Source organism: Anomaloglossus baeobatrachus, chromosome 5, assembly GCF_048569485.1.
Source record: "Anomaloglossus baeobatrachus isolate aAnoBae1 chromosome 5, aAnoBae1.hap1, whole genome shotgun sequence".
Lineage (NCBI taxonomy): Eukaryota > Metazoa > Chordata > Amphibia > Anura > Aromobatidae > Anomaloglossus > Anomaloglossus baeobatrachus.
In genome coordinates, this window is record NC_134357.1 from 105,746,415 (window position 1) to 105,767,320 (window position 20,906).

General features: G+C 48.7%; 1 protein-coding gene across 1 annotated transcript in view; it reads left to right on the forward strand.

Annotated features, from left to right (window-relative positions):
• The first annotated feature begins 730 nt into the window (after positions 1-730).
• The window catches only part of LOC142313350 (interferon-induced protein with tetratricopeptide repeats 5-like), a 34,091-nt gene continuing 13,915 nt past the window's right edge, over positions 731-20,906 (forward strand). Inside the window, exon 1 of the mRNA XM_075352361.1 lies at positions 731-822. Coding sequence (XP_075208476.1) covers positions 818-822 — 5 coding nt within the window. The 5' untranslated portion in view covers positions 731-817. The remainder of the gene's footprint in view (positions 823-20,906) is intronic.

Here is a 20,906-nt window from a genome sequence, read left to right on the forward strand (position 1 = left end):
CGAGCTGCTCCAGGAGGGCAGTGGAACCCAGAGCCACGAGTAGCGACACCCGGATCTGAGCGGTTCGACTGCTGCTAGGGGTGGTACATATGCGATGAGCATAATTAGCGGGGTCGGAAGCAAGTGACAGCAGCGGCAGAGACAGCAGAGCTGGAGAAGGGGAGTATAGAAATTAATTTTATTTTCACAGTCACATGTGTTTTTTCTGGTACGTGTCACACTGATGTCACATGGATTACATCCGTGCGGTCCGTGTGACACCCGTGCTGCCGGAGAAAAAAAAACAGACATCTCAACACGTAGAGCACATGGACACACGTATGCTCCAAACGGACACACGGTCCATGGCAAAACACGCACGTGCGGCAAACCTATTGATTTTAATGGGTCCACGTGCGTGTGCTCAAGTCTCGTACACATGAAAACGTCCGTCACATGTATCGGAGACACGGATGTGTGAAGGAAGCCTAAGGGATAATGCGGAGGAGATACTGTAGTAGGTCAGTATGCCTGTAGGTTTGTAGCGTATTTTCACGACCGTTTCCTTTTTATGCATTATTGAATGTTCTCAGCGAGAGGAATAAAATTATAATCTTTTTATACAAGAATGAATACCGGCTACATTGCTGCTTCACATAACTGGTTTCACTTTCCATTCTTTATTCTTTGCGGTTTCTTCTCACACTGAGCAGTATCGTTTCTCCCTTCTCTCCTCCTCTAAGGATTGTCTGGCTATAAAAGCAGCCAGACAGGCTCATCTGCTGTGCATGGAAAGCTTCATCTTTCATTGACAGAGAGACAGAGGGACAGGAACACAATGAGGTAAATATTATTGCTGAAAGTTTTGTTTATCATTAACCCCCAAAATACATTATGTAATGGCAGAGTTTATAGGGTTGTGCTAAATACTTAATTCAATTTAATGCTAACTTTCAGCTGTGATGTATTTAGAAGAATGACTATTCGGTCTCATTGCATAATTGTAGAATACGGATTCAGATTAGTGGTAAAAAGATTTCTTATGGGACAGAGGCTCACTTAGAATTACATTATATTAAGAAATAATAGTGTAAGGCAGGGGCTGGCTGGCAAATTTTGGCTTGGGGGCAATCACACAGCAATGGCCCATCCTTACTGTATTTACCTCTGGCTCTTCATATAAGGAGTAGAGGTTACAAAGCTTTAAGAAGATAAAACCAGAGTAAGGCCTTGTGCCCACGGTGCTTTTTTTCAGCACAAAAAAAGCTGCTTTTTTCTGTGCTTCTTTTCATGCTTTCATGCTTTTTTTCATGCTTCTTTTCATGCTTTCATGCTTTTTTTCTTGCTTCTTTTCATGCTTTTTTTCTTGCTTTTCTTCATGCTTCTTTTCATGCTTCTTTTAATGCTTTTTTTCCTGCTTTTTTCATGCTTTCATGCTTTTTTTCCTGCTTTTTTTCATGCTTCTTTTCATGCTTTTTTGTTACTATTGAATGCTTGTTTCAGCTCATTAAAGTTGGATGTGAAAAAAAGGTGTTCTGATATCATTTCCTTGTTCAGCCCATTTTTTTCAATCTCCATTTTGGAATAAAAGTGACAGGAAAATGATGATCTATTAGATCGTTTACCAGCACCGCTATTTACCGGCTCATGCAGGTGAATAGCGGTGCCGGGAATCAGGTGCTCGGAGATCACCGTTGCTATAGCAACCTGCTCATTAGGTTACTATGGCAACGGTGGTAGCGGTGATGTCACCGCTTACCAACCTGCAGTCTCTGCTAACTCATTGAGTGATTAGACAGCACGGGGATTTGAAGCGTTCTTCCTCCCCCGTGCTTTCTGATATAGCAGAGCTAGATCGGTGACAGAAGACCAGGATTGAGGAGGGTGAGAGGGAGTAAAAAAATGGAGTCCCTAAGTGTGTCTGTGTATTTATTTTTAATAAAGTATTTTTGTGTGGTGTCTTTTTTTAACCCTTTATTGGAGATTCTTAATATCCGGGTCAAACTTGGCTTCACATTAAGAATCTCGGGCTTAATACCAGCTGGTAAAACAAAGCTGGTATTAACCCCTTATTACCCAGCGTGCCACCTGGCACCATGTCCACTGGAAGAGTTGGATACAGCGCCAAAAGATGGCGCTTCTATGAAACCACCATTTTCTGGGGCAGCTGCGGACTGCAATACACAGCGGGTGGCCCAGAAAGCTTGGGCCACTCAGCGTTGCGGTTTCCAGTCCCCAGCTGTCTGGTTGTACCTGGCTGGACACAAAAATTGGGCTAAGCCCATGGAATTTTTTTTTAATTTTTTGGCAAAAAAACTCAAGAAAAAAGGGCTTAACTGGATTTTTCATTGCCAGTGAAGGTAACACCAAGCAGGAGGGGTTAGCAGCCAGTAGCTGTTTAAGTTACCCTAGCAATAGAAAATACAGCGAGAGCCTAAGCATTTTTTTTTACTCCTAACCCTTTTGGGTTATGTGTTTGTTTTTTTGTTTTTTTTTAATGAATTAAAAAAAAAATCGACATGGGCTTCGCCATATTTTTGTATGCCAGCCAGGTACAGCAGGCAGGTACGGGTGGCCTCCAACCCCCAGCTGCCTATTTGTACCCAGCTGGGAACCAAAAATATAGGGAAGCCCTTTTTTTAATTATTTCATGAATTTCATAAAATAATTTTAAAAAAAAACCCACATGGGCTTCGCCCAATTTATGTGTCCAGCCAGGTACAACTAGGCCGCTGGGGACTGGAATCCGCAGTACAGGGTGGCCCAAGCTTTCTGGGCCCCCCCACTGTGAATTGCAATCCGCAGCTGCCCCAGAAAATGGCGCATTCATAGGAAGCGCCATCTTCTGGTGCTGTATCCAACTCTTCCAGCGGCCCTGGTATCGGGTGGCTCACTGGGTAATAATGGGGTTAGGGCCAGCTTTGTATTATCAGCTGGCCCTAAGCCATAAATTCATGGTGTCACGCCAATATTAGACATAGCCACCATGAATTTCTAGTAAAGATAAAAAAAACACAACACAGAGAAAAATATTTTTTATTAGAAATAAAACACAACACAATTAGTGACTCCATCTTTATTGAACTAAAGAACCCCCCTCCGCTGTAGTCCTGGGTTGAGGGTCCCTTGATGTCCAATCCGAATCCAATATCATCTGATTGAAAGGCAAACTGATCAGATGATGACACATCATCTGATCGGTTTGCCTTCTGATCAGATGATATTGGATTCAGGTCTTTGAACCTGACACAGGTTCAAGGACCTGAAACAGATTACACATCAGCTGATTGTCTAAAAGTCCCATGGGCTCCAGGACCCGCTGGTAAGCAGCTGATGCTATCACCTGATAGCATCATCCGATCGTTTACGTCCAGGGAAGATCAGCTGATTCATCATCTGCTTGTTAAAAAGCTGGCAAGCTGTTCACCGCTGGACGTAAACAATCAGCTGCTTACCGGGAGGTCCTGGAGCCCATCGGACGTGACCCAGGAGACTGCAGAGAGGTGAGTAAGGTGAAGAGTTCATGCCAGCAGCGGATCTCCTACATGAACTGTATTCAACTTGTGACATCCCCGGACCTCCCTGTAGAGTGGTGTCGGTAAAACACTGCAAGAATACTGAATGTCTGGTGCAAGGCACAAGGTGAACACAGTTCATGCAGGAGGATCACCGGGGTTTTTCGGGGTTCACCTTGACGTCAGCGGGGGTTGCCTGTATTTATGTGGCATAGGCTGTGCACCAGGCATTCAGTATTCTTGCGGTGTTTTACCGCGACATCTCTTTGCAGGGAAGTCCGGGGATGTCAGGAGGCGAATACAATTCATGCTGGAGAATTACCAGGGGCTTTCCTGGAGATCCCCCGCTGGGATTAACTATTCACCTTGTGACGTCAGCGGGGGTCCCTGCATTGTTTAATGCCACACGTCACTGCAGAGAAGTTCGGGATGTCACAATGTGAATACAATTCATGCAGGGGGATTACCGAGCAATGCCGCCCACATTCTTGGAGATCCCTGCTGGGATGAACTGTTTACATTGTGACATCAGCGGCGGTCCATGCATTGTTTACCGCGACACCTCGCTGTATAACTTCGGGGATGTCACAAGGTGAATACAATTCATACAGGGGGATTACTGTGGGATTTCCTGGAGATCCCCCGCTGTGATGAACTCTTTACCTTGTGACGTCAGCGGGGGGTCCCTGCAGAGGTGTCGCGCTAAACAATGGGAGATAAGATAACAGCTGCCGACACTGGCTATGTGGCTTTCTTCTATGAAGGAATCTACATAGCCATAGCTTTCTTTTCTCCCTAAAAACGCCCAAACGCATAAAATATAAAGCAACGTGGGCATTACACATGCGTTTTTTCTTGCTTTTTCCCTGACTCCATTGAAGTCAATTGTGGAAAAAAGCAGGAAAAACCACTAAAACAATTGACATGTTGCTTCTTTTTTCAGCAAGAAAAAAAGCAACTGAAAAAGAAGCAACGTGGGCACAGCAAGTCCTGATTCTCATAGACTTTGCTGGGATGCTTTTTCCTTGCTTTTATTGATTAAAAAAAGCAATGAAAAACGCTAGAAAAAACGCTGTAAAAACGCCCTGTGGGCACAAGGCCTAATGATGATATAGCTGTGGTCAAATGCCAACTAAATTCTCATGCAGTTCAATAAGTGCTACCGAGAAAGGTTTCTGAGGCTCTAGTTGGCAGATTGCATACTTACGATCACTATGCTGGGAATACAGGGGAATCCTGACAGTGTGCACAGCGCTCTATAACCATTCATCAGTCTGCTGTCACATAGTGAATGCAGAAATCTGTCTAGACCTCGGAAAACAGTGTTGGAATAAAAATGAGTGGCTTGGAAATTGCATGTTCTCCTCAGAGTTGATTCAGATATACACAGCTCCATTGTAAGGCGTGAGTCTTGTATGGCATCACCCCGTCACATCCTGATAATCTCCAGACAGGAGCATCTCAGCTGCATAAAAATACCTGTAGCCGACTTGCTCCTGTCAGGAGAGTGTGCGACCGTGCCGGGTGATGCAATGCTAGACTCATGCAAGTGTGACTCTGGCCTAAAAGAGACAAAACAGTCCACCTAAAGAAGCTGCACATTAACTTTTTTTTCTGTAAACCATTGTAAATGTTAATGTAGTGTCCTTGTGTTAATATACTCACCAATGACTGTCTTCTCTGGTGTCCAGTGCCACTCTTGGTCCTTTTCTGAGTCACCTGATGGCTCTTCAGACTCTCAGGATCACTCTGCACTCTACACAACATAGAAGTAGTTTTTACAATGTAAGGCCGGTTTCAGATGTCCGTGTTTCATGTACGTGTGACATCCGTTTTTAACACGGATGCCACATGTACCCATGTTGTTCTATTCTGTTATTCACACAGCCGTGTTTTCACACAGACCATGTGACATGTCCTTTTTCTCTCCGGCAGCACTGGTGTCACATGGATCGCACACTGATATGATCCGTGTGACATCAGTGTGACATGTACCAGAGAAAGCACGGGTCTTTTAAATAAAAAGATTTTCTATATTCACCTGTATACAGCGATGCTGTCTCTGGCTCTGCTGCCTCAGGCTCCTGACCACCGCTCACTATACTCACTGAATATTCACTCCACTGAGGAGCTGGAAGCCGGAGAAGCACTGGGGACTTTAGTGCCGGGGACCGCATCGCTGGGGACTGGTGAGTATCCAGGTGTGTGTCTGTCTGTCTGTCTGTGTGTGTGTCTGTGTTCAGTGGATACATGCATGTGCGCTATGTCTGTATGTGCTCGGTGTATCCATGTGTGTCTGCTATGTGTGTATATGTGCTCAGTGTATACATGTGTGTGCTATATATGTGTGTGGGGTGAGGACCTGGAAGCCGGAGCATCACGGGGACAGTATCGAAGACACATCAGAGTTCCCAATGAACTCTAATGAACCGTAAAGTCACCATCCTGACACCCGCTGTAGCGCGGGTGTCATCAGAGTTCATTGGGAACTCCAATGACCTCCTGGACGTCACTGCACACACACTGCTTGCTTTGTGAATACGCACCTGTCCCCGCAATGTTGTCCTTAGCGGTGCTGTCACCGGCACTGTCCCCGCGATGCTCCGCCTTCCAGCTCCTCACTGTGGTGAATATTCAATAAATATAATAAGCAGCGGTCAGAAGCGGAAGGCAGCAGAGCCGAAGAAAACAGCGCTGGATACAGGTGAATATAGAAAATCTTTTTATTTCAAAGACCAGTGTTTTCTTCGGTACGTGTGGCACATGTATGACACATGTATGACACACGTAGGACCATAACCATGCTTGTGACCTCTGCCACATATGCATGTGTTTAGCTGATTAAACACGGACGTCTGAAACCGACCTAAGTCTGTGTAGCGTCAGAATGAAGCCCAGAACAAGGCTGAGAGAGACTTCACTCACACTCCGAGGAAAGTGATCTGCAGAGTCTGAACTGTAATCACATGACTCAGAAGAGCAGCACAGTGGTGCTGGACAGCAGAGAAGGCACTAGGTGAATATACACCGTGTGCAGAATTATTAGGCAAGTTGTATTTTAGAGGATTTTTTTTATTATTGATCAACAACTATGTTCTCAATCAACCCAAAAGACTCATAAATATCAAAGCTTAATATTTTTGGAAGTTGGAGTGGGTTTTTTTTTCGATTTCGCTATCTTAGGAGGATATCTGTTTGTGCAGGTAACTATTAGGGCAGCTTTGCATGTTGCGACATCGCAAGCCGATGCTGCGATGTCGCACGCAATAGTCCCCTCCCCCGTCGCAGGTACGATATCGTGTGATAGCTGGCGTAGCGAAAATTAACGCTACGCCAGCTTCACATGCACTCACCTGCCCTGCGACCGTCGCTCTGGCCGGCGACCCGCCTCCTTCCTAAGGGGGCGGGTCGTGCGGCGTCATAGCGACGTCACACGGCAGGCGGCCAATAGCGGCGGAGGGGCGGAGATGAGCAGGATGTAAACATCCCGCCCACCTCCTTCCTTCCGCATATCCTACGGAAGCCGCAGTGACGCCGGTAGGAGATGTTCCTCGCTCCTGCGGCTTCACACACAGCGATGTGTGCTGCCGCAGGAGCGAGGAACAACATCGGACCATCGCGTCAGCGTAATTATGGATTACGCCGACGCTGCACTGCTGATACGATTACGACGATTTTGCGCTCGTTAATCGTATCATCTAGGCTTTACACACTGCGATGTCGCATGCGATGCCGGATGTGCGTCACTTTCAATTTGACCCCACTGACATCGCACCTGCGATGTCGTAGTGTGCAAAGCCTGCCTTACTGTGCAGAATTGTTAGGCAACTAATAAAAACCAAATATATTCCCATCTCACTTGTTTATTTTCACCAGGTAAACCAATATAACTACATAAAATTTAGAAATAAACATTTCTGACATGCAAAAACAAAACCCAAAATAATTAGTAACCAATATAGCCACCTTTCTTTATGATGACACTCAACAGCCTACAATCCATACATTCTGTCAGTTGCTTGATCTGTTTACTATCAACATTGCATGCAGCAGCCACCACAGCCTCCCAAACACTGTTCCGAGAGGTGTACTGCTTTCCCTCCCTGTAGATCTCACATTTTATGGAGAGACCACAGGTTCTCTATGGGGTTCAGATCAGGTGAACAAGGGGGCCATGTCATTATTTTTTTATCTTTTAGACCTTTACTGGCCAGCCACGCTGTAGAGTAGTTCGATGCATGTGATGGAGCATTGTCCTGCATGAAAATCATGTTTTGCTTGAACGATACCGACTTCTTCCTGTACCACTGCTTGAAGAAGTTGTCTTCCAGAACCTGGCAGTAGATCTGGGAGTTGAGCTTCACTCCATCCTGAACCTGAAAAGGTCCCACAAGTTCATCTTTGATGATACCAGCCCATACCAGTACCCCACCTCCACCTTGCTGGCGTCTGAGTCGGAGTGGAGCTCTCTGCCCTTTACTGATCCAGCCTCTGGCCCATCCATCTGGCCCATCAAGAGTCACTCTCATTTCATCAGTCCATAAAACCTTTGAAAAATTAGTCTTAAGATATTTCTTGGCCTAGTCTTGACGTTTTATCTTATGTTTCTTGTTCAAAGGTGGTCGTTTTTCAGCCTTCCTTACCTTGGCCATGTCCCTGAGTATGGGACACCTTGTGCTTTTTGATACTCCAGTAATGTTGCAGCTCTGAAATATGGCCAAACTGGTGGCAAATGGCATCTTGGCAGCTTCACGCCTGATTTTCCTCAATTCATGGGCAGTTATTTTGATATTTTGAGCCTTTTTTGCTTCTTGCGGCCCTGTTCGCTATTTGCCTTGAAACGCTTGATTGTTCGGTGATCACGCTTCAAAAGTTTGGCAATTTCAAGACTGCTGCATCCCTCTGCAAGACATCTCACAATTTTGGACTTTTCAGAGCCCGTCAAATCTCTCTTCTGACCCATTTTGCCAAAGGAAAGGAAGTTGCCTAATAATTAAGCACACCTTATATAGGGTGTTAATGACATTACACCGCACCCCTCCTCATTACAGAGATGCACATCACCTGATTTACTTAATTGGTAGTTGGCTCTCAGCCTATACAGCTTGGAGCAGGACAACATGTATAAAAAGTATCATGTGATCAAAATACTCATTTGCCTAATTCTGCACACAGTGTATTAACCCACTGACACTAACATTTACACAGAATGTAAAGGGGGGGATATACTATACTATGATCACAGAAAATAAGATGTCTGTAGCAACAATATATCATATACCAGTCATGTATTCTCCTGTACTAAATGTAATATACTACCATATGTGCACAGACATCAGATGGTATCTACAGAATAATATGCACTGGTAATATCTGATATTCTGTACTCACCATAATATGTAACAGTCATATATCCTGTATAAAACTCCGGATCTCTTGATACCACAAACTCCTTCAGAGACAGATTAGTATACGATATACAGTGACTACAGATATTAGATGTCATATATAGGATAATATTTGATATACTATGACTACAGAGTAACAGATACTACACCAGTCACATAGTATCTGTATATAACATCTGGTGTCTGTATATATGATATTGCACCCACTATAAAAGGGAAATACAGGACTGGTGTGTGTATATATATATATATATATATATATATATATATATACAGTTAGGTCCAGAAATATTTGGACAGTGACACAATTTTCGCGAGTTGGGCTCTGCATGCCACCACATTGGATTTGAAATGAAACCTCTACAACAGAATTCAAGTGCAGATTGTAACGTTTAATTTGAAGGTTTGAACAAAAATATCTGATAGAAATTGTAGGAATTGTACACATTTCTTTACAAACACTCCACATTTTAGGAGGTCAAAAGTAATTGGACAAATAAACCAAACCCACACAAAATATTTTTATTTTCAATATTTTGTTGCAAATCCTTTGGAGGCAATCACTGCCTTAAGTATGGAACCCATGGACATCACCAAACGCTGGGTTTCCTCCTTCTTAATGCTTTGCCAGGCCTTTACAGCCGCAGCCTTCAGGTCTTGCTTGTTTGTGGGTCTTTCCGTCTTAAGTCTGGATTTGAGCAAGTGAAATGCATGCTCAATTGGGTTAAGATCTGGTGATTGACTTGGCCATTGCAGAATGTTCCACTTTTTTGCACTCATGAACTCCTGGGTAGCTTTGGCTGTATGCTTGGGGTCATTGTCCATCTGTACTATGAAGCGCCGTCCGATCAACTTTGCGGCATTTGGCTGAATCTGGGCTGAAAGTATATCCCGGTACACTTCAGAATTCATCCGTCTACTTTTGTCTGCTGTTATGTCATCAATAAACACAAGTGACCCAGTGCCATTGAAAGCCATGCATGCCCATGCCATCACGTTGCCTCCACCATGTTTTACAGAGGATGTGGTGTGCCTTGGATCATGTGCTGTTCCCTTTCTTCTCCAAACTTTTTTCTTCCCATCTTTCTGGTACAGGTTGATCTTTGTCTCATCTGTCCATAGAATACTTTTCCAGAACTGAGCTGGCTTCATGAGGTGTTTTTCAGCAAATTTAACTCTGGCCTGTCTATTTTTGGAATTGATGAATGGTTTGCATCTAGATGTGAACCCTTTGTATTTACTTTCAGGGAGTCTTCTCTTTACTGTTGACTTAGAGACAGATACACCTACTTCACTGAGAGTGTTCTGGACTTCAGTTGATGTTGTGAATGGGTTCTTCTTCACCAAAGAAAGTATGCGGCGATCATCCACCACTGTTGTCATCCGTGGACGCCCAGGCCTTTTTGAGTTCCCAAACTCACCAGTCAATTCCTTTTTTCTCAGAATGTACCCGACTGTTGATTTTGCTACTCCAAGCATGTCTGCTATCTCTGTGATGGATTTTTTCTTTTTTTTCAGCCTCAGGATGTTCTGCTTCACCTCAATTGAGAATTCCTTAGACCGCATGTTGTCTGGTCACAGCAACAGCTTTTAAATGCAAAACCACACACCTGTAAACAACCTCAGACCTTTTAACTACTTCATTGATTACAGGTTAACGAGGGCGACGCCTTCAGAGTTAATTGCAGCCCTTAGAGTCCCTTGTCCAATTACTTTTGGTCCCTTGAAAAAGAGGAGGCTATGCATTACAGAGCTATGATTCCTAAACCCTTTCTCCGATTTGGATGTGAAAACTCCCATATTGCAGCTGGGAGTGTGCACTTTCAGCCCATATTATATATATAATTGTATTTCTGAACATGTTTTTGTAAACAGCTAAAATAACAAAACTTGTGTCAATGTCCAAATATTTCTGGACCTAACTGTATATATATATATATATATATATATATATATATATATATATATATATATATATATATATATATATACACATATATATACACACACACACACTACACCATCAGTCACATATTATCTGCATATATCATCTGGTATCTGTATATAGTATACCACATGCAGGAGAGTATGTGACTGGGGTATGATATATTAACTATGGACATCCGATGTAATGCTAGAAGTACATAACATCAGGTATTATACTATTACATTATAAAACATCGCATGTCTGCCACATAGCATGCCACATATAGTGTCTAGATTAGAATATGACAGGGGAGGGCAACTAATTATCCCGAGGGGCCACATGATGGACCATGACTGGCGTGGAGGCCGAACTAATAGGCTGAAATTAATTCAGCTGAATATTAATATTAACATATTATTATTTTATATGAATATGAATTGTCACTTAATATTGAGCAGAACTAAGTACGCTGACACCGCCCCGATATACAGGATGAGCCTCATAAACAGCATGAGCTCCTGTGCCGCCCCCGTGTCAACCGCCTGGCTGCTCGGATCCGGATCCGCAGCGGCTCGAGGGATCTCCGGACTCATTGGTCGGGGTCGCGCGGCCACCCGGAATAAAAGGGGGATATTTCCACAGGAGGTATGTTTGACATTCGTGACGCCACCTGTCGTGTGTGGTAAGGTGGAGTACCACCACTGCGGTTGCAAGTACCCGGTGGCGATGGTGTGGGCAGCCAGATGTTTAACCCCTCCACGGGTAGGGGGAATGCCCTGGAACTCGATGAGGGCGACGGGGAGGCGCCATTGGGACAGTAGAGGGTCGTTTGTGTACTCACTCAGTCCAATAACACTGACACCGACAACTGTGGTAAACCAAAGTTTTGGACACCGCTGCCGCTTGAAGGGAGCACGCCTGGATCCCGTGCCCGTTGGTGTTGCCTGTTAGTCTGTGACCTTTGCCTTGGCACCTCTTTCTCTATTTGGTCCCGTTAGTGTACAATTAGTCGGGTCCCACTCACCAGTATGGCTAACTGGGTGAGCTTGCTCTCAGGGTTCACGCTTGGGATTTTCTGGTCCGTTTGAGTGGAAAGTCCTATCCCCCTCGTTGCGCTAGTACCCCGATTTTGGAGCGGGTGTAGAATGGATCTTGAAGACCCCGTCCTCGTTGGGTAAATTGCCAGGACGCCTGAAGCTCCTTCCTGACCTAGGGTCCACGTACCCTGTCATGCCCTGGCCCTACCCGGTGATGGCACAAGGCCGCTGGCTGTTCTCCTCGACAGTCCGTGCCCCTTGTCATGGTCGCCTGTGATCGGGGTCCAGCTCCTACCAGGCCCAGACCAACGACTGCCACCTAGTAGTCTCAAGGAGCCCAGCTCCTGACCTCCTCTCTCTCTCCTCCAACACTTCACCGCTCTGTGACCTCTCCTCTTGAGAGTCACTGCTCAACTGACTGACTCCTGACACTCCTGACCCCCCCTTAACCAACCCTCCAAGTGGGCGACCCTATTCCACTCAGGCCGTCCACTGGTGTGTCTGGTGGGTGTGGTGCAGAGTGTTCCTAGGATTTTGATTAGCTGTTCTTGGCAACACCAAAGGTTAGGGACCCTTAACCAAGGAGGAGGTGGATATTGCACAGAAGGGCAGCCTGCACAATACCCTGCGACGACCTGATAGGCCAGGGCGTCACACTCCCACACAGTCCCCCTAAATTTATTTTGAGCCGTCATTCACTCCTACATACAGGCATACATCCCATCCTCATATAAAAAAAATAATACTCACCTCGCTCCCTTTCCATGGCGCTCTGCTTCAGTCTCTTGTGCACTAACTCCGCACAGTAACAGTAGACAAGGACGAGGTATCGTCATCACATCTGCTGTCTCAGTCGCAGACATTGATTGGTAAAAGATTGGTTGACTGGCTCTGGTCTCCACCAATGTATTTACTGTTATCTTCATCTTGAGGATACGGATAGCAGTGACATTGGGAAGCGTGATGTGGGTGTGGTAGGGTATAGTGTGGACCGTGGGCCACTGTATTCAGCCCTTTGACTGCCTTGGCCAGATTGGAGCAGCTAGAGGGCCACATATATGATAGACATGACATGATATACAACAATTTATGGTGTAATATGTGATGTCTGTACCACAGTATGTGATATACCAGTCTTACACTAATCTGTATATATGCAGTTATTTATATATATATGAGTCGACCATCAGGGTTTTCTATAGGGGGGTACCCTGGCGCCGGGACTACGGATACTTTACTCTTGATGGGGTTATCACAGGTGATCGGTCCCGGCTTCGTGCCCTGGGCGCTCACTCTGCGGCTGTGGAATGGGGTACAGGGATGAGTTTGGGGATATACGTGACGCCACCTGTGGTGTCTGGTAAGCGGGATATACCAGCGCTGCCCGCGGCCGGCCTCTGAGGCGATGGTGATGGCAGCTTAAGATCTCTCAGCTCCCCACAGGTGAAGCTATTTTACCTCAGGGCGGCGGGTCGCTGACCAGGAGGGAAGCGACCGAGCAGTGATGGCTGCCTTCTTCTCTAACGTCGCAGGGTCCTGTCGAATGGCGGAGAGATGACACACCGAGTCCACATCAGCTTAAACAAGTCCTTTTTACTTAAATCTGGTTTGTTTTGCACAGTACACAGCAGAACAGTTCGGTTACCAGAAGACCAATGGTCACAAATTTTGGAGGAAATTTAATGACAGAGTTTTTCTCTGAGGTAACCTTTCTTTGTCTCTTTCTCGGTCCCTGCTCTAAAGGCTCTGTGACTCCCTCTTTAACCCACTCGTTAGTCTCGTCACTGGTTTTCCCAGGGGTCTGATGCTGCACGATTTCTTTATCTTTCCCGCAACAGCGTCGTGGACTCGGCTTGGGGTTAGTAGTCAGACTCTTGATGGGTACCGGGACTCCTCTTAATTAGGATCCCAGGTTAACGGTTAATGGTTTGGGGATAAACCTGACAAACCTCCTCTGTTTCGTTATACCGGTGTCGACCTGAACTCTTCAACAGGCTCTCGCCAGACCTAAAGCGTCCCCTTTCCGTCTGGGTTACCCCTTTTCCTGTGCCTTTCTTTTCTTTCAGGGTACCCTCGCTCAGGAAGTCGGGCCTATGTTATTTCTAGCCCTTTTTTCAGTCATCAATTTTACTCTCGTCTCTGCTTGTCACTCTTTACTGACTGACTGTTAACTCACTAACTGTCACCCAGTCGTCCTGGCAACCATGTCGCGTCTCACGCTCAGCTAGGCTCCACCCCCCATGGACCTACTATATAAACAGTCCCAGGAATATGAAGGTAGGGGCTGCTGAGTCAATGTTACTCAATCTAATATACTGTAAGACTCTGCATTTCTTCTCTCTTTCACCTGTGACCAAAGAGCGCTGCACCTTGCTGTTAAGGTGCTGTCTTCCCCTGTAGTGCCTAACCACAGGGGCGGCACATATATATATATATATATATATATATACTTACTGATGACACCTGGACCTGGCTGCAGGACATCACATATATAATGTAAGGCACTGTGCATGTTATATAATGTCCTGGAGCCAGGCACAAGAGCAGTCGGTGTGTGATGCTATTTATTGGTGTCTGCTGTCCCTCACTGTGAGTTATTGAGTTAGCTTGACTGCATGACCTGATCTGTGCAGAGGCTGAAGCTATAACTCACCACATCTCAGAGCCTCCACAGACAGACAGGATCCATCCCTGACCTTCTGCACGGACCCTGCTGACCTCTTCTCTTTTCTCAGTCTCTGACAAGGAAGCAGCATGGTCAGCAGGCTGGGGAGGACAGGTCAGCAGACAAGCCCACAGAGCACTAAGTGTGGTTGTGTGGTTGTGAGGAACTAGGCGAGGCCGGCACTTGTACACATGTAAAGTACAGTGTTGGCAGCAGATAGCCGGGTGGCCTGAAACTGGTGCTGGGGGACCAGCCCGGAGGGGAATTGCCACTCTTCCCCCCGTACCAGCCCGCCCTGTGAAAGGGTAGCTCTGGGCGGTAGTCGCAGTGTGAAGCCCCACAAGTGCAGTGTCGGTGCATTACCTTCAGGGACTCCACTCAGCTGGATCTTGTCACAGGTAGGAAATCTTCTATTTGTCGTGACGCCACTCTCAGAATTGCGGTCAGTGGGGACCGCCACTGCAGATTAAGGGATGCCTGGGGCTGATGGTGGGTGCAGCCAGTTGTAATAGCCTCCTGAGAGTGAGGCAAGCCCCAGGGCCCTGTGTAGGTGTGTAGAACTACAAGGCGCAGAATAACTCCACACAAGCAGAATGTCTTTCAGGGGTTTTACTCACAGAAGGTGGCAGAGTGAGTAACCCGGGCGTAGCTGGGATGAACCAGGCTGGAACCAGGTATCCTTCAGGCTGACTGATGAGGGTGACTACCGACTCGCTTTCCTTAGCCCTTTGCGTTTTGGGGTAACCCCGACTTTTAGTCCCTATGGGGGTCACCCAGGGAAGTTGCTGAAGCCTCTCTCCCCTTCGTTTTGTCCGTTTGCTTGTAGCCTGGACCAGGACACTCCGGCTGCTTGCCTCCTGTGAACTATGGGCCCTAACTGTGGCGACGTGGCTGCGGACTTTTTAGTGTGTTCTTGGGGGTGTGAAGTGCCCCCTCAAGCAGGTTTGGCAAGGAAAGGTGGATCTATCCCTGCACTGGGACCTACTACCCGTTTGGGCCTGGTAACTCCCTAGCAGTCTCCTTACTTCCCACTCCGTTGCTCTCTCTTTAGCTGAAGATGGATTTCGGGTAGCACTACTAGGTGACCGTTCTCCCCCGTCGGTAGCCACTGCGCGGACGCTGTCAGACTGCAACAGCCCCAGGGGTCTGCTCCTGACGTCTGCTCCCCCTGAACTGCACACTGAACCGGCTCACTGCTCCTCCTCTCCTGTTCTTGCCTACGCCACCTAGCAACCAGGCTCTCCACCACACCCCTTGAGTGGAGATGGAGGCTTTTTACCCCCTCCACTATTCCAGTGGAGGTGAAGGCTTTGCCCCCTCCTGGGATCCCCAGGGGTCCTCCCAAAGGTACATGTGTGAGACCTGATCACTATGCGCCTGTGTAGTCACACCTCGGTCAGCCTTCTGGATTACCTGTATTGTACTGTCCCCAGCATGGGTGCAGTACTCAGTGGTGCCTGACCAGGTCAGGGGCGCCACATTCCCCCTTAGTTATCACCAGCACGTCCTCGGGCTGCAAGACAACATTTTAAAATGCATAAAACAGTAAAACATGGTAAAACATTTTAAAACCACCAGGTACCATACATCACCACCCTCCACCCACAAGTCCGTTAACCCACCCAAACCCTTTCAGGAGGCAGGTCACCGGTCCTTTTGGTAACCAGATCTGGGCCATCTACTTCCCCAGACCTTTCCTCCAATCTGCCTCTCCCGTTGGCCGCGCCTTCAGCCACTTCTGGCAGGATGTAGAGGCGGCTTCCAGGGTCTGGTGGTTTTCAGGGTATACCTGGCCTGGTGGATCCGCGCCTTCAGCCTCTTCTGGCAGGATGTAGAGGCGGCCTCCACAGTTGGTGCTGACCAGGTACCCTCTTTGTGGTGGAGAGCCAGGCCCCATAAACAGGCATGCTCTCTGGTTGCAGGTAAGCCAAGGCCCCATAACGGACGTGCTCCCTGGTTGCAGGCGAGCCAGGCCCCTAAACAGGCTGGCCCTGGTGGTGGTACCCTCTGGTGTAACTATTTACACTGCGAGAGTTTGTGGCTATAGCCAGTTCATAGCCTTAAGGTTCATTTCTCACATTAGTTTATGTGGGCACATTGCTTAAACTTGTGAACGTTGCAAAAACTTCAAACTGGTCAAACAGTAACTTGTTGTACTTCTTACTTTACTTTCCTCTACTCCTCCATACCAGGGCTTGGGCCTGTAGGGCTGCGGCACCTGTTGGTTTCTCGATCTCTTTCATCGTCCGTGGTGGTCTCATCAGTGGGTTCTTTATCTCTCCTTTCTCTATCTCCGTCTTCTTCTGTGTCTGTTTCTTTTGCAGGACTGCTGTAAGGCTTTCTGGTACATGGGGTAACATCCAATGCATACCAGCCTCTTTCTCCTTGGTGCATGGTGAATTCCACTGTATCTCCCATCTGTAAGTTCCTTCCCGGATGTCCTCTGGGCAAATGGGCTCTAACGTCTCTTCTATTCACGAATATGCCTTCTTTCATACCACGAGCTACTATAAAACCATATCCACTCTTCAAACTGAAGTCTTCGACTACACCACGACAAAGTGGTCCTCTAACCTGGGATTTGGCTCTCCTCAGAAACCGTTTCTCCTCCAGGTCTCTGGCCGTGACTTCATCTTTATTCTCTGGAGACTGCGGTGCAGGGGAAAACTTGGTCCTACTGCGGCGCCGTGTTTTGCGGGCTTGATTCTGCTGGGTGGCTGCTTCACTGCTGGCAGGCTCCCAGGTGAGGTTGCTGGACAAATCTTCCTCTTCATCCCAGCGAGAATATGGCAACATCTCTGGCTCTGGGTATGGATCCACTGCTGATGGCTCCGGGGTCAGCTCCTCAGCTTCCTGGCCTCCTCTCCCCCTTAGTTCTTCTGAGCACTCCTTTGGTGGCAGCGCTGGGGATGAGTGTTCATCAGCTGGCCCGGGCGGTGGACTTTTTGGCGTGGACATCTCCAGAGTCTTCTGAGGGGTATGTGGAGGGAGCAGATACCGGTCCACCATCTCCTTTGGGAACTGGGCCTCTAGGTCAGCCTTCAGCTTCTGGTATTCGGGGTCCTCCCCCAGCGTAGACTTCCTAGCAGGGACCTCCTTGGACTGGGGAGCGGTGTCTGCTCTGGCCTGGCAGGCCAGGGTAAATGGTGATACAACCTTGTCTTGGCGGGCCGCGCCTGACATGGCGGCGGCCTGGTCTTGGCGGGCCGCGCCTGGCATGGCGGCGGCTTGGATCAGCGTCGCTGTTGCAGCTGAAGTCTTAGCGGGCATCGCTACTGTAGCCGGTTCTTGGCGGGCCGGGCAGGGCATCGCTGCGGCGGCCTGAATTGGCGTCGCAGCTGCGATGGGATCTGTGCAGGCTGGGCTGGGCGTCGCTGCAGCGACCGGAGCTTGGCGGGCCGCACCTGGCGTGGCTGCGGCCTGGTTCAGCACCTCGCCTGCGGCGTGGATGAGCGTCGCTGCTGCGGTGGGGTCTTGGCGGGCCGGGCCTAGCAAGGCGGCGGCCTGGGTCAGCGTCACACCCGCGGCATGGATGAGGGTCGCGGTGGCAGCCGGATCTTTACGGGCCGGGCAGGGCATCTCTGCGGCGGCCTGGGCTTGGCGGGCCGCACCTGGCGTGGCTGCGGCCTGGTTCAGCGTCGCCGCGGCGGGCGCCTCTTCGGGGACTACGGGCGTGGCAGCAGGGGTCGGGGCACTCGTGCTGGCAGGGGCAACACTGGACTCACCCATCGGTAGCAGCATCGGGGTCTGAGTCGTCGCCGCTCGGTCTGGCACTCGTCGCGTGGCCCTCTCCTCGTAGGCCTGTACCGCTGCAGCCATCCCCAGAAGCTCCTTGCGTCCCTCGCTGAGCTGCCGTAGAACCCTGGTTTCTAGTTGGTTGCAGCACTGAGCAAGCTCTCGGGCCCACCAGGCAGCGGAGCCTGGCTCGGGATCTCTGCATCCAGACGCCATTTCCTCTAACAGCAGGCTTCTGGCTCCCTTTCTGTCCCGACGTCTCTGAACGCCTCCGTTCTCATCACTTGCGAGGTCAGGACTCTGCAGGGGATCTCTGGGTAGCCACACCTCTTCGTGGGCGGTAACTTCTCCCAGCGCGGGCTGCTGTTGTTTTTCAGCGCGCTTTTCATGGTGGCAATATGGCGGCGCTTCCAATTTTTCAAGCGGACCGCCCAGGCACATGGTCACCTGTCTGAACAGGTCTAGTCCTTATCCTGTTCGTGACGCCAGATGTGAAGCCCCACAAGTGCAGTGTCGGTGCATTACCTTCAGGGACTCCACTCAGCTGGATCTTGTCACAGGTAGGAAATCTTCTATTTGTCGTGACGCCACTCTCAGAATTGCGGTCAGTGGGGACCGCCACTGCAGATTAAGGGATGCCTGGGGCTGATGGTGGGTGCAGCCAGTTGTAATAGCCTCCTGAGAGTGAGGCAAGCCCCAGGGCCCTGTGTAGGTGTGTAGAACCACAAGGCGCAGAATAACTCCACACAAGCAGAATGTCTTTCAGGGGTTTTACTCACAGAAGGTGGCAGAGTGAGTAACCCGGGCGTAGCTGGGATGAACCAGGCTGGAACCAGGTATCCTTCAGGCTGACTGATGAGGGTGACTACCGACTCGCCTTCCTTAGCCCTTTGCGTTTTGGGGTAACCCCGACTTTTAGTCCCTATGGGGGTCACCCAGGGAAGTTGCTGAAGCCTCTCTCCCCTTCGTTTTGTCCGTTTGCTTGTAGCCTGGACCAGGACACTCCGGCTGCTTGCCTCCTGTGAACTATGGGCCCTAACTGTGGCGACGTGGCTGCGGACTTTTTAGTGTGTTCTTGGGGGTGTGAAGTGCCCCCTCAAGCAGGTTTGGCAAGGAAAGGTGGATCTATCCCTGCACTGGGACCTACTACCCGTTTAGGCCTGGTAACTCCCTAGCAGTCTCCTTACTTCCCACTCCGTTGCTCTCTCTTTAGCTGAAGATGGATTTCGGGTAGCACTACTAGGTGACCGTTCTCCCCCGTCGGTAGCCACTGCGCGGACGCTGTCAGACTGCAACAGCCCCAGGGGTCTGCTCCTGACGTCTGCTCCCCCTGAACTGCACACTGAACCGGCTCACTGCTCCTCCTCTCCTGTTCTTGCCTACGCCACCTAGCAACCAGGCTCTCCACCACACCCCTTGAGTGGAGATGGAGGCTTTTTACCCCCTCCACTATTCCAGTGGAGGTGAAGGCTTTGCCCCCTCCTGGGATCCCCAGGGGTCCTCCCAAAGGTACATGTGTGAGACCTGATCACTATGCGCCTGTGTAGTCACACCTCGGTCAGCCTTCTGGATTACCTGTATTGTACTGTCCCCAGCATGGGTGCAGTACTCAGTGGTGCCTGACCAGGTCAGGGGCGCCACAGCAGGAGAGGGGATCCCTTCTGTAGTTCGTGCTTCAGTCATCCCCACAGAGCATGGGGAACTATTGTGTTCGCCAATTTGGGGGACGTGACTGGGTACGAGGGGTGGTGTCGTACGGATCACACCTTTGGAGCTGCTGCATGTCGGCAATAGCTTAGGCTACTCAGGTCCCTCCAGCAGTGAAAGCAAGCACAAAGACATATAGTTCTTTTTCTGGTTAACTTTTAGTTCAACACTTTCGACTTTACTGTACATTTGAGACAGTCAGTACATTCTCTTAGGTTATGAGCCCAGAATACAGATGACACTGCATTCTAGGTGCAGTGTCATCCCTCCTGCGGACATGCTAATGTTCTCCGCATGAGAACGCAATGGTCCGTGCCCACAATCAGGAGTCTGTGCACTGTGGACTTTTGCTGTGTTCTTGCTACTGTTGTCAAGGGGTGGTGAGCATCCGGTAGTGGACCTACTGAGCCGTACAACGGACTTCCCTGAAGGAGCAAATCAGTAGCAAAACTCTATACAGGGACTGTCTGGCACAGCAACAGGGGGCCTAAATGCATGACTGCCAGGAACTGGTGGTGATCGGCTCTTATGGACTGGTCAATTTTCTTAATGTCCGGTGCTGTCGTGCTCGGATGTGGTAGCTCAGATGTGGCAGCATGGAGGTGATGACTCAGATGTGGCAGCATGGAGGTGATGGCTCAGACTTGGCAGCATGGAGGTGATGACTCAGACTTGGCAGCACTGAGGTGGTAATAGAGAGCAGGCTGTAGGATTAGACACAGTTTAGGAACATGAGACTGGTACTAGGATACAAATAGCAGAACTACACGCAGTAGTGTAACGGGACCTGAGAACTAGCAACGCACTAGCTAGTAGGCAACGTTGCTCAGGCGCCTCCTGTATGTGGGGGCAGTATTAAATACCTTTAAGGTAACAAGTGTCCTCAGGGATCGCTGCCGGGTAATGGGACACCGGCCCTTTAAGAAAGGGGTG